The sequence below is a fragment of the Leptonychotes weddellii genome, chromosome 6, assembly GCF_054177405.1.
Source record: "Leptonychotes weddellii isolate Sample4059 chromosome 6, ASM5417740v2, whole genome shotgun sequence".
NCBI lineage: Eukaryota > Metazoa > Chordata > Mammalia > Carnivora > Phocidae > Leptonychotes > Leptonychotes weddellii.
In genome coordinates, this window is record NC_138374.1 from 22,443,432 (window position 1) to 22,457,425 (window position 13,994).

At 47.5% G+C, this 13,994-nt stretch overlaps 1 protein-coding gene across 3 annotated transcripts in view; it reads right to left on the reverse strand.

Moving 5' to 3' along the window:
• Positions 1 to 8,247: 8,247 nt before the first annotated feature.
• The window catches only part of GSTO2 (glutathione S-transferase omega 2), a 19,396-nt gene continuing 13,649 nt past the window's right edge, over positions 8,248 to 13,994 (reverse strand). For 2 of the 3 annotated variants that reach the window (XM_081823580.1, XM_081823579.1), the window contains exons 6-7: positions 9,538 to 9,644; positions 8,248 to 8,541 (exon numbers count right to left, since the gene is read on the reverse strand). In XM_081823580.1, the coding sequence (XP_081679706.1) occupies positions 8,382 to 8,541; positions 9,538 to 9,644 (267 nt within the window). In that variant the 3' untranslated portion in view covers positions 8,248 to 8,381. Of the gene's footprint in view, positions 8,542 to 9,537; positions 9,645 to 10,428; positions 13,572 to 13,994 lie in introns of those variants that run through there. The other variant, XM_031040228.2, reaches the window with a different exon arrangement.

Genomic DNA, 13,994 nt, shown 5'->3' on the forward strand with positions numbered 1-13,994 from the left:
CTGGTCACAGTGTTTGTTTTACCTTCAGGAAGTCTGTGAGGTTCCCTGGGCCGAGTTGGGGAGCAGGGGGGGTTTCCTGTTGACCAGCGGAAGCTTTCACTCCCTTTTGATTCTTATGCTTTCAGGAAACTTTTTAGAAAAATCACAAAATAGAGTCTTTCTAGCCCATCTTTGAAGCAGCCTACAGAGTTCCAGAAGGGGAACGTGGGGGATGTCAGCCCAAGACCTTCTTTCCCCGAGCTCGATGTGCAGACAAGTGTGGGAGCTACGAGGAGCACGAAGCTTGTGGGTTTTGAGGGAAGAGATTGTCTTTTCAATGGAGGGTTTAGTCCATCAGGGCATTTGACAGGCCTTTCCACTAAGGACAGCCAGGCCTCTTTCTCTGAGGAAGCTCTCTCCTTTCCCAAGCAGGCTTGACCCCACCGGGCATCTGCTCGCTGGTTGGGTAAGATGCTCCAGAACTACATTTTGCCGCACGTCTTGATCTTGACAGCACTGAAAGCAGGATGGTCGGCCCGAGGCCAGGATATCGATTAGGTTGGGAAGGGCCACGAGAAAGAGGGGAACACACTGCTGGCTGGTCCGAAGGAGGAGCCCCTTTAGAGCCTGCTTCTCCGGCGGTGGTCCCGTGTCACCCGGGTGCGGGTTTCTGGGCCACACTGCAGACTTCAGTGGAGTCGCTAGGAGTCCAGCCCAGGAATCTGCATTTTGCCAAGTTCCCCAGGTGATTCTGAAGGCCCAAGAACCTCCGCTACCTGGGGGGATTAGGGATTAGGCACTGCCTGATAGAGCTTCTGAAAGATGGGTAAGACTGAGCCGGGAAAGTGTTCCAGCCAGAACCGAGGAGTAAGGGGAGGGGAGCGTGATGGACTAGGCAACAGGGGAGTAGCACCTACTTCATGCCAGTCACCCTTCTGGGTGCATTCATGTACATTAACTCATTTAATTCCCATGCGAACCCTATGATGTGGGTGCTGTTAACATCCTCCCCACTTTCCAGAGGAGGACACTGAGGCACAGAAGGGTAAGTTGCAAAGCCAGAATTTGAACCCAAGCAGGGCTGGTCTATATGCTGATAGATACTGAGAAGTTTTAGCAAATGAGTTTGAAAATGTTGGGGCTGATCTCAGAAAAGCCTTTAAGGCTGAGCCAAGGTAAATTTGAACTTCATACAATAAGCAGTGGTGAGCCGTTGCTGATTTGTGAGTGAGAAAGTAACCTGATTTGCCCCTAACCGTGAAGTCCCTGACCATGTGGTCAGCGCTGTGTTGGGTGCTGCGGGGCTTTATGGCCAGCTTCCAGGGTGGGTGGGGTCAGTGGCGACTGTGGCAGGGTCGGTGAATGTCCCTGAAGTTCTAACTTAAGTCACCCCATAAGCTGATTCAGAACATCCTCATGCTCCATGCGGTCGCCACCTCATGGGATAGAGATGGAAGGTTGTTTGGTTTGGCCAGCAGACCGGGAACAGAGAGCACCAATAACCACTTGACTTGTCCCCACCCCACCTCACCCTCCTCTGCTTTGCCCCTGGACCCCCACCCTGGGAAGGGCATCTTTTAGAGTTAACTTTTCTCATTGCCATCCAAAAATAGCTTGTTTTTCTAACTAGTTGCTTTTTTAAAAATTTTATAAAAACAAACAGTCATAATAAAAATATTCAACCACTGACAGAAAAATTAAGTAACAGATAAACACATCCACCCCTTACTTCTCCATCCATTCCCCAGCCATAACCGATAGGAAGTTTCTTGTGTATCCTTCCAAAATTTTTCTATGTATGTATCGCATGTGTGCATGCATCCCTTTTCCTTTTTACCCAGATTGCATCATACCATCTAACTTTTCTTGGATATCAATTTTGAACATTTGGTTCTACCCTATTCTTCAAAATAGTTGCTTCCTTACTATCTCCCAGTATGGATAGATATACCCTAATTTACCCAGCCTCTCCTACCGAGGGACACTTAAGTGTCTCCACTTTATTTGCTATTATAAACAACATGGCAGTGAACATCTCAGTGCATAAAGTCGTCTTTGAAGTGATCCTCCCTTCTGGTAATTGCTATGATAATGCACTCACCAACTTGGTATATATGGATTCACCACCAAGTATCTTACCATAAAAGTAAACTGTTGCCTGGATTTTATTCCATCCTCATGATTCCAGAGTGAGGAAAAGGCATTTTTAAGCCAAGTACTGAGCAATACAGCATGTGTTCTACCCCGGATCAGGCACTACGTGGGGAATAGAAGTATAAGACAAAGGCTCTGCCCCACGGACGTGGGTCTATGAGGAAGACAAAACTGATGGCCAAAAAATAAGCCAGAGAACAGTAAAGAGCATTAAGTAATTGGAAGTGAAATGATGTGGCTCAAGGCCTGCGTGGCGAGAGGGAATTCGAGAACTCCCAGATCAGCTTTGGGTTTGGGAGTTTCAGCTCCCGTATACACAAGAAAATGTGAAGAGCCTCCCCAAAGAAAATCAACTCGATATGATTGTTTTCCTGTCCCCAAATGGGTGTGTTCTGTTCCTTTGGCCCGGGGGCTGGTTTATTTCTTCCGGCACGATGTGGGGCCCCTGCTTTCCTGGTGTAAGTGGCATTTTTTCTTCCTTTGATGTTCCTCTGCAGCCCCCACAAAGAAACCAGAAAATAAAGCTTTCAACAACAAACTCTATTCCAGCAAACTGTAACCACATAAATTTCAGAGATGTTCAAAGACATTTCTTCTTTTTCTTGCTGGGAAAAGGTAGGTCTTAAAAGTGCCAGGTGAGATTTGCAGGACAGGGGTGGGGTAAGAGGTTGGGAAGAATTTGATCGCATCTGTTTCTTTAAAACCCACTGATCAGTGATCTTCTAGGTCTCTCTTAAGGTAACTTTATTTAAAATAGAAACAAAGCAAAGACCCACTTCCCACCGCTTCTCACAAGCCACCCTTGGGCCTGTCTTCCCACCTGACCAGAGATGACTCACACAGCCCCCAAGCCCTCACTGTTCACTTATTTCTGGAGGGTAGACTGGACTGTGTTGGACCAAATGTCTCCTGGGACAGTGGTTGGACCTCCAGTGGCTGACAGTTGTCTTGGGTCTCCTCCAAAAACCATGGCTAGTGCTGAATCAGCGCCAAGATACCAGCCAAGGACAGTGAGTCAGCCCATACATACCCCCTACCCCAGGAATCTGGGCCAACCAAGAGACCGCAGAGACCTCAAGTAGAGCCAGACACAGGGCCCAGGAGGTTGGTGGCATTCTGCCCTCTCAATATCCCTAGCTTTGTCCAGACCAATTCCTAGAAGCCCTCTCCACACATTTGTGTCCTCCTTGCAACATTTTATAATCTGACCAGGCAGGGAAGCTACTGAAACTCCACCCATCCAGAACCAGACTTCCAGCAGCAAGACCAGCTCAGCCTGAATGTTTCATGATCCAGGCAGAGACAAGGAAGTACGGACCCCTGCCCAAACGCCACGCATCCACTCAAAATGGAGGCCCAAGTATGAGGTACTGCCCACTAGACAGCCAACGTCTCCCATGACAAAGCCATGCAAAGACCAAGGAGTCTGAGATATCCAGACCGTGTAAGTGGCACAGGGGCTGAGAACTTGGGCTCTGTGTTCAAATCCCAGCTGTGCCATGTCCTAGCTCAGCAAGTCTCCTAATTTCTATGAGCCTTGGTTTTGCCTCAGTTTCTTCTATAAAATGGGGATGAAACTGTCCACTTCATAGAGCCATTGAGACAATTGAGGAAAAAGGTCACATGGGAAGCACTTAGCTTAGGGCTTGGACAACAAACTCAAAACAGAGTAAACAACAACAACAACAAAACTGTAAACAGAAGGTTTTCTATTCTGACTCTACCTTGGGCTCCTTCCTCCACGCACCGGAAGCCTGGGTTTTGGGTTAGGGCTGCAGCAGAGCCCCCAGCTAGCTCTTCCTCTGGCTTCCAGCGGAAGCAGCTCTTGCTGCCACTGCACCTGGGATGTCCGTCCCCTACCCGACCCCTGCTGCCGTCAGATTGTCCCAGATAAAGTCCCCAAAGAGGGCCTTTCTCTTGAGTAAATGAATGGCCAATTACCATTTTACTTTAGGACAGAATTTTAAAAATGATTCCTGCCTTTACCATCTCTACGGTTTCTAATTATTTATCCTGGCACCTTCCTCTTATGGCAGAAATGCACAGAAACATGCAAATACACACACACACACACACACACACACACACACACGCTTTGAGACACTTTCTAAATCCCTGAGCATAACTCAAATATTGCCCGGCTTTGGAAGCATAAGCCCAGATTTATCAAAGGCTGCTCCTGCTAACTGATCGCCATGCTAGATTCAGAAACCCCAGTCTTGTGCTTTTAGGAGAGGGTCTGCTTAGGCTCCCCTGGGGGCGCTGCATGGCAGAGCCTGCCTCGGTTGCTTTGTCCTGGGCCCTACAGGCTTGCAAATGCACTTTCCAGCCTGCTCCGCGATGCCAGGGAGCTGACTCTTGCTTTTCAGCCACACCCTGGAGTGGGGCTGTCTGCTAGGACAAGGAAGCAGTCCTGCCGGGACCCCTGCTGTCCGCAAGGAGATTCTTGCAGTGTTGCATCCTTGGGAGGAAGTGACAAAACAGATTATTCCACAGTTCTTACTGGAGCCCTGTCCTTTCCCTGAGCAGCATACCCCTGGGGCACCTGTGTATTCCACGCAGTGCTCAAGCTGGTCACTGCACAAGCCTTCAGTCATTTCAGACCCCTCCTACTTAAACGCGCTCCAAGAGGGCAGAGAATCGAGATTCTGAGTACTTCACAACACGGGAAAGGGTATTTATTTTACCATCATCAACAATGTGGCAAGATTTGAGGATTCAGTGATCAGCTAGGCTTGGAGAGCTTGGAAGGGGAAGAAGAGAGAAAAAAGTCCCAGCTTCCAAGGGCTCACAAGTTATTTGAGATTAAACCCACATTCGTGGAATCAGAAAACACTCCAAACTGTGAATCAAGCCATGTGTGATGTAGGACATCTTGTCCCACAAAGTGATGGGAGAATGAGCACAGAGGTCAAGTTTGATCTTTTGCAGAAGGCTCACCATGATAACAGGGTTGCCTGCCACTCACTGAGCATTTACCTGGCAGGTGCTGAGCCCTTTCATGGATGGTCCCATCATTCTTCAACAACCCTACGAAATAGACACTTAATGGTCTCATTTTACAGATAGGAAACTGATGCTCAGAGAGATTACGCAACAGAGTTTAATGAGTGGCAGAGCCAGGACTTGAGCTCAGTATGTCTGACCGAACAGCGCTATTCTTACCCACGTGGGTACACCACCTCTTGGCACAAAGAAGAGTTTTTATCTGAACTTTGCAAGACAAAAGGCTGGTTGGAAAAAAAACAAAAACAACCAGAGGCTGTCCTGAGGAAGACTGCAGAGCGGAGGAATCAGCATTCATAAAGGCTCAAGAGCTCTGAATAGCCAGAGGTGAGGAAATGTTTGAAAAAACCAATGTCCAGCCTTCCAGGGACTCACAGAGGAAGATGAATGGGAAATGAGTCTCCTGGGTGGGCACAGTGTTCGGTGTGTGGGGGAAAGGGAGAAAGGGGCTGGAGGTTAATCAACAAAAGCCCCCCCGCCCCCACCCTTGAGCTGGATATTTGGTTATTTGTGAAGATTTTAGATAACAAATGGAACCAGGCCCACATAAACCAAGAGCGCTGAGCTTGGTTCTGAAGGCAGGGCAGCACAGAACTCTTGCATCAAGAAGGCCATTGACTTTGACAAAGAAACGTGGACCAGGCAAGACATGAAAGTGAGGAGTTAGTGAGAGTGACACCCTCCCCCCCTCCCCGCCCCTGCCACGGCCACCAAAGCTCCAGAGAGCAATGTGGAGGCACACGCAGGAGAAACACTCCAGCTTGTACCTTATAATTCAGATTTAATCCACTTGAACAGTCGACGACTGCGTTGTCCGAGATCGGAGAAATTTAGAGCTAGAAGGAACTTCAAGTAACACTGACTCACCGCCTCCCCTCCCCCTCCCCCTCCCGCCCCCACCACCGCTGCCAACTGTCCCAGCCACCCCACCCCACCCCCAGCCGCATCAGGTTGTCACTGGACTTGGTCCAGATGGGCTCCAGTTCAGAACCTCTAAGGAAGCGAGCTTCACAGGACCTCCTCTGGTCGTGGATTCCGACGTTAACCTCATATATGACAGCGAGGCTCTTTCAAATGCTGAGATTCAAACTGTTTTTCTCTTTTTCCACGCCACGGGACATAGAGAACAGTTTTCACCTTGAATCTGTAGGTTTAACATGCTTTTATAAGATATATACCAATTGTTAAAAGTGGTTATCTCTGCAACAGGAGGTGGTGGAAAAATTCCTATTTTTTTTTTCATTGTTGCATTTCTTTTAAAACCCTGATATATTACTTCTGCCCTCTCCTGCAATAAAAGACACGGTATTTTAAAAGCTCCTCATGGAGCATGATTTAATTGCCTCTTGTCTCCAGGCTAAATCCTTGTAGTTTTATCCAGAGGTTGACAACCGAGTCCTCGGCAGGGCAGACGGGTGACATAAAGGACTGGGACAGAGACATGGAAGGCAGTGCAGGTGACCGAGGCAAACTGCAGAGAGCACGCCTGGCCGAAAGGCATCCACATCCCAAACTGGGCTATGCGCCACCAGCCTGCAACCTCTCCCCACGAGCACGCTCCTCATCCTGCATAGCCTGGTTTTTCAAGCTTTCCAAATTGGTATGTAGAGCCCCAAACAGAACATCTTTGGTTTTGGTCATCCAAAGACATGCCATTATCTGTTGTGTCAACAGCAATCTTGGTCTCACGCCAAATACTCGCCAGCACGCAGGATTTACACGCCCAGAGACCGATCAGTCCCCAGGTCCTACGAGAGGCTACAGGGGCCCAGCAAAGATCCCAGGAAAATGTGACTCGCAGACTTTGCACTGGCTCAGGGGCGCCCCATCCCGAGCAGCTGCCACAGCAGACTGCCCCTGGCACACGGAGCCTCTTCTGGCCGACCAGGCCACCTCACCAAGCAGGCTTGCTTCTGTCCAACTGGCTTGAAGTCACACGGGTAACTATTTACATGAGTCAAAATCCACCCAGAGGCAGCAGATGGCCGCGCCGGGCTGAGACGTGGGGAGGAACTGGGCTAGTTGGGCTGAGTCAGAGGCAGGGGCTGCAGACAGCATCTCAGTGGGCACTGACGAGTCAAAACATTACTCCCACTACTGTGTGGTTTTTCGCCCGGCCGGGAGGCTGAGAAAAGACGAGGCGTGAACGCAGCTGAAATGATCACAGGCTTTTGATCCCTAGACCCTGAGATAAAATGGCATTGGACAGGCCCATCCCACTCCTATGGGGTACGTGATAGAGGCCTCCAGGCTCGGGTACCTGCCAACACCCCCGGCCACCCTCCTGGGATCTTTGTCACCGTCAGTGGTGAGCAATGCCGGGCAGAGCCACATGGGGCCAAGACAAGCAGCTCCAAAGCACTAAGTTTCAAGCCTCAACCAAGATGAGTGGAATGACCAGGGGCTCTTGCATTTCTGTCTTCCTGCCCTTTCCGGCTTCCCCCGGGGCCCAGGGCTTGGTACACAGCTGGCAACCAGAGGCATTTGTTGGGACAAATTGAAAGTGTGTGTGACGCAAATCCAACAAAGTGACCTTTGCCTGTGACTGGGTTTGGGGCATGTTTATTTTTTTAAGGCAGGATGTCGGCTGTAGAACATTTTGTGAGCCATCCTGAGCCCTGACAGCACCGGTGAAAATCCTGACGTCATTAGTCCGGGCGGACAAATGGGTGTTTCATTTCCTGCTTTGGAATTCTTTCAGTCATGAGACCCTCGGTGTCTCCCAGGCCCACGCCAAAGTGGGAACGTGAATGACACTCATGCATGCCCATGTGGACAGCAGCTCTCATGTGCCAAATGGAGAGGATTTGGACCTGGAGTGTTTTCTTCTTCCTCCTCTTCTCTAGCTTTCCAGCTCACCAGGGAGGTTGTGGACAGTGCCAGTCTGTGGTGATGAACATCACTGATGGGCAGGCCTTGAACCCCCACATCAGCGTCAGCACCAATAATCTGGAGGTCAAACTGGGCCAAAGGCCAAGGAGCCAGGAGGCACACAGGCTCCCAAGCTCCCAAACGTGCTTGGACATTAGCACTGGGCACTAGAGATTTCTAGAGAATCGTTAGAAGGTATGGGCCAGAAGAGTCACACAAATGGATTATCAGAAAGAATACATTTTCTGTCTCCACGTTTATTGGGAACCTCAAAGAAAACAAACAGAGATTGTCTGACCCACCAAAACAATTCCTGATGCAGAGTCACGACATGCTTGGGAATTCTGGATAGTGAAGGGGTGGACTGAGGCTCAGCAAGTTAGCCCATAGTCAAAGGCATCAGGGTTGTTCTGAAAATAAAGATTCAAGAAGCCCAAGAAAATGTTCTTATCTATGAGAAGAGCACACACTGTGGGGTCCTGCTTCATGGCCGCTGTCCAGAGCCGAAGTGCTGGCGTGTGGTTCAAACAGCTGCAGGACAGGAAAGAAGCGTCAGCTCGTCTCAAAGGGAGGCCATCGGGAAATGTGGCATGCATTGCTTTTTAGAGTTACAAGACACAAAAGGTTGGTTTATTTGGGCCGTAAAGTTATCTTAGTTACCTTATTATCAACTGATCGTGATCATATATAGGAGGAAAATCTTATTTTGGGAACAGTTGTGTGTGTTTTGAATTACAGAAGTTGTTGTTGCTTTTAACAACACCATTAAACAACACCGTTAAAATACCTGTGGACTGCCTGCTCTGGGGAAATAAAGTGTGTGTGCTTCACTGTTTACCCACAAAAAGACAACCCCCTGTCATTCTTAGATTTTTACTGTAGGGAGTTTGAAAAAAGTAAAGACAAGTAGTTCCCAAAAACACTTTTTAAAAATCAGCAAAACCATCATTAAACCTTGAAATAATGGAGCTGACCGAGCCCTTTCAAAGATGGATCGGGAAATGGAGGTCCAGGATATACAAGTGACTCGCTCAAGATGGTACAACTGGTTAGTGGGAAATCTGGGAGGGGAGGGTTCCCGGGCCATGGTTCGGTGTTCCATCCCCAGATGAGACAGGTTTTGGTCATGTTTATGTTGAGACGTAGTTTAAAATATCTAAATATGTTCTATCTGACCTTCCTTCGGAGACAGCCAAAGTGGGAGATGCAGGAGAGCACTGCTGGGTGGGTTCGGGCCCACACATTGTGAGGGTATAGATGTAGTTCTTTCTCGGCAGGAGCTGGTTCCCCAGCACCAGAATTGTCCGGCACCCACCCTGTGACTGGCTGGGAGGAGAGCAGGTGCCCACATAAGTTCAACGTCTCTGAGCATCATGGGAACAAAGCCCGTGTTCTGCCTGGGAACCCTACACGGTCTCCCAGAGTCCACCGGGGAATTTCTTCTACTTTAAACATCCCTACATTTCCACGGTGAATGGCTGGCCATTCTGTTTGTTACCCAATCAACCCCATAGCCAAAGGTCTTACTCGGCGATTCCATATACATCCAGTCGCTCAAACCAGGGCCAAAAGAGGTAATCAATCATGGATATACAGTCTCCACCAAAAAAGATGGTGTTCTGATAGCCAAGAATCTAAAAGTTTAAACAGAACAAAAGCAAGTTAATTTACTTACCTGCTGGCATATTTAGAGATGCTAAATACAAGTATCAAATTGATTCCCAAAAAGGGAGAACCAAAGCTCTGATACTCCTTCCAATTTGTTACATGATGCGTCTGCCCTTTTCCTGAGGTTTCTTCCACTTCCGTTAGGGCCAAACTCCCAGCCACGCTCAGCCCTTCCCCCCTTTCAACACTGGAGTAACGGAGTGGCTCATCTGACTAGGGAATCTGGAGGAAAACCCAGGCAGAAGGAGCATAGCCCCGACCTCTTAGCCTGGAACAGATTCCTCCAAGTGCTAAGCTTTCTATGGAGGAGCTCAGTCCCAGGAGACAGGGGCCCTGCCCCACACCAGTCCATGACTGAGAGGGAGGGGACCTCGTTAGCAACCCTATTTGCTGCAGTTGCGATCCCCATTCTCCAGGACCCACTTTATCCATAATTAAGGGGATACCACGGTCTCCATATGTCTTCCTCTTTAGACTTATTTCTCAATTCAAAACTAACGCAGGAAAGAGCAAATGCTATTTAGTGGATTCCCTCAAATCTCAACACTGTTTTTATATCATATTTTCTTTTTTTATTTGAGCTCTTCGAACTTGTCGACACTTTTTGGCCACTCAACACTATCAACTTTTTACATTAAAATAGAATTTCTCATTACCAAATGGGACAGATTTACCCAGACAGATAGACCGTAAAGTGTAAAGCAAACAGATAAACTCTTAACAGATAGCCAAAATACAGTAAAAAAAAAAAAAAAGTAGTTGAAAATTTTCCAAGCAAAAATGCCTAGGAGAGGTTATTGTTGAGCCAGGTCTTTTCCAAAGAGAAAAGTATAGTGCCAATTACCTAATTAAATCAAGCAAACAACTCTCTTTGACCCATATAACTCATAATCAACTACATACTTCCCTCTAGCTAGAGAGCCAGATTCCTATATCCTTTATCTGGATTTCTGTATTCCTATCTCTATCATCCATACTCCAGCTTATGAACTCTCCGATGTAGTCTACAGTTGTAGTGAAGAACGTCAGCTCAGGAGCAGGCAAACCTGGTCCTATGCTAGGCTCCACTTCCTATTCAATATGGAATCCCAGGCAACTTACCTACCTACCTCCTCCTCTAAGCCTCACTTTCTCATCTGTACAATGGTGGTAAGTTAGTGCCCACCTCAGAGGTTATGGTGAGGAGTGACGTAATCATGCATGAGTAAACATAAGCTCTTACAATGAGAAAGCAAAGAGACATCCAAAGCTTACATCTACAGAGGGCAGATGCATCTCTGACAGAAAAGATCGATGGGATCCCGCACCTGCCACCCTTCTCAGAAGAGAAAGCAAATCTTGTTGTCCTAAAGTCCAAGTTTTCATTATCCCCCAATATGGCCTGGGGGAGTTCCACTAGTGTCCTGGAAGTCTGAAAAAATTTTAGGTAGCATCACTTTGTTCAAGAAAACTAACAGGATGGTACTAAACCACCCGAATCTGGCCAATGAAAACTCAAAACAGAGGCTATTTTAAGGCATAAGGAAAACAGATCTGACTTACATCAGAAAGGAACAAATTGTTCAGTTTTTATGGATTCCAGACAGCATCAAATCTTCTTTATGTTCACGAATGGATAATAATTACCCAAGCTTTTACCACTGGCTTCAAAACATATACCTCCAGCTTATTATTGGCTTTCAGGGCACAAATCAGAATGAAATCTAAATCAACCAACCCTGGAGCAAGTAAAGCTCTTCTGTTTACAGAGCACCAGTGTTCTTGGGAAAGTCCTTGTCAAAACAAATCATATATGGACATTTATTGGAACCCATGATAGGTCCTTTGGTAAAGTGATACTTTGAAAATGGATAACTGCTTAGTAATTGATATTTATTTAGTATATACTTTTAAAGCTTTTTATTTACTCAAAGTAGGAGTATGTCTTTAATATACATGTTATAGATACAATTAATTCTTATATAAACACTCAAAGTAATTCAAGCCCTATCAAAGTACATGGTACAATAAAAAGTCAAGATGAGCATAGACATGGAATGGATGAGACCTCACTTACCCTCTGCCAGCCCCTCCCAACTCCAAAATACACAGTCACAGTCCCTCGGACTTTCTTCTTTGTTTTAAGATTTTATTTATTTATTTGAGAGAGAGAAAGCCAGAGACAGAGCACAAGCAGAGGGGGAGGGGCAGAAGGACAGGGACAAGCGTGGAGCAGGGAGCCCGATGCGGGGCTCGATTCCAGGACCCCGGGATCATGACCTGAGCCGAAGGCAGACGCTTAACCCACTGAGCCACCCAGGCGCCCCTCTTGAAATCTTTAAGACCCTCAGTGGGAGCGCTCCCTTCCATGTGAACCTGATAACCCTCCAGACCTGTGCAGTGGCCTTTCCCTTGAGAATCACAGAACATCAGTATGGGAAGGGTCACCGGAACTCCTCTAGTGGGACTCCCCTCCCGTTTTACCATTTATTTACACCATGCTCATTACACATGGGATTAGAGATGCAGTGTAAAAAAAAAAAAAATGTGTACCATAAAATATTAAACACGGAAAATAATAAAACGCTAAGATCAGAGAAAACAAAAGTTAGAACAGAGGGTCAAAACAAGGAAGGAAAATGACATCAAGATATCAAGCCCGGGGTCCTGCAGAGTTCCTTAAATAAAGTTTTGAATTTGACTTGAGTTTCCTGGCTGCTGAAGGGGAGAGGAAAACATACTGGTGAGATTGATTCTTGCCTCTCAGGTGGAAGCACAGACTCTCATTTTCAGGAGAGGAAACAGTCCCAGGGAGTTAAAGGAGCTCTCTGGGTAGCGCAGAGCTAAGCCAAAAACAGCATTCTCCTTATTCCCAGACTAGAACCAGCCCTTGTGGACGCCTGGGTGGCTCAGTTGGTTAAGCGACTGCTTTTGGCTCAGGTCATGATCCTGGAGTCCCTGGATCGAGTCCCGCATCGGGCTCCCTGCTCGGCAGGGAGCCTGCTTCTGCCTCTGACCCTCCCCCCTCTCCTGTGCTCTCTCTCTCATTCTCTCTGTCTCAAATAAATAAATAAAATCTTTAAAAAAAAAAAAAAAAAGAACCAGCCCTTGTGTCGCTGAACTTCAAATATGTAAGTATAGGACTCTAATCACAGCAGCTTCGTCAAGTCGCTTGTGAATTCTTTGTTCTTTAAATTTAAGTATCAGCAAAAAGCTGAGAATTGGCAAACTCGGAAAGCCCTGCCCCTCTGGAGCCAAGGCTGGCCCAGCTGTGAGCTTCCCTGTAAGAACTCCCTCCTCAGTCCTATTTTCTCTCTCAAACAGGGGCTTTGCCAGACTGGGAGATGAGACACAAATCATGGTAAAAAACTAACAAACAAAACAAACAAAAAACAAAAACAGACAAACAAAAAACCGTATCAAAATTCTCTCCTGGGATGCCTGGCTGGCTCAGTCTGCTGAGCACGGGACTCTCGATCTCAGGGTTGTGAGTTCAGCCCCACGTTGTGGGTAGAGATTACTAAAACTAACATTTTTACAAAATTCTCTCCTTCCTGTTCTATTCCATTGATAACGTCTTCAGGCAACTTTACTAATAAATAGTTCTCCTGTGTTCTCAGTTTAAACTCAGTCGCTTGCTTACAGCCAATTAGCTACTCTGACAGATTTTAGGATAAACAGTAAAATAAGACAGTAGGATTCCCACCCCCTGAACATGAAAAAGCCCGGATGGAAGAGGCCCTTGTCTTCTTCGAGGGCCTCTCGGGCTCCCCCAGGAGGACCCAAGAGAGGTTCGCGCCAGAGAGCCGGTGGAAGGAAGAAGCGCGTCGGGCTCCCCCTTGTGGCCGTCGGTGGTGAGGCGCCCTGGCCGTGGCTCCCCCAGGAGGTTCACCAAGGAAGGAGGTAAGAGAAATCTGTAAGGTTTGGGGGAGAGAAGCAAGATCATAAAGAGAAGCAAATCCCAGGCTTCCTCACACAAGGCATTCTGAAAAGCTTCCATCTAGAGTCCTGGGTAGTGAAGCTTGGGATCAGCTTCACTAACTGTGCTTAACCTTGAGAGGTCCCTGCCCTGCACCCTGCCATTGCCTGCAAGGACAGACAGCCCGGTGGCTTGCAGAGGCGTTGGCTGTCCTTGCTGGAGAACAAAGAAAGACCTTTTTCTTCATGGAAACGGTTCCTAAGAAGCAGAATCCACCCCCCACCCCCAAAGGACACAAAACCACCTGCCGATACATGAGCAAGGCAGGCGCTTCTCCAGAAGCACCAGAAAAGTACTCAACTCCAGCACAGAAATCCTGAGTCCATAAAAGTAAGAGAGGGTTCTCAAGATTTCAAAT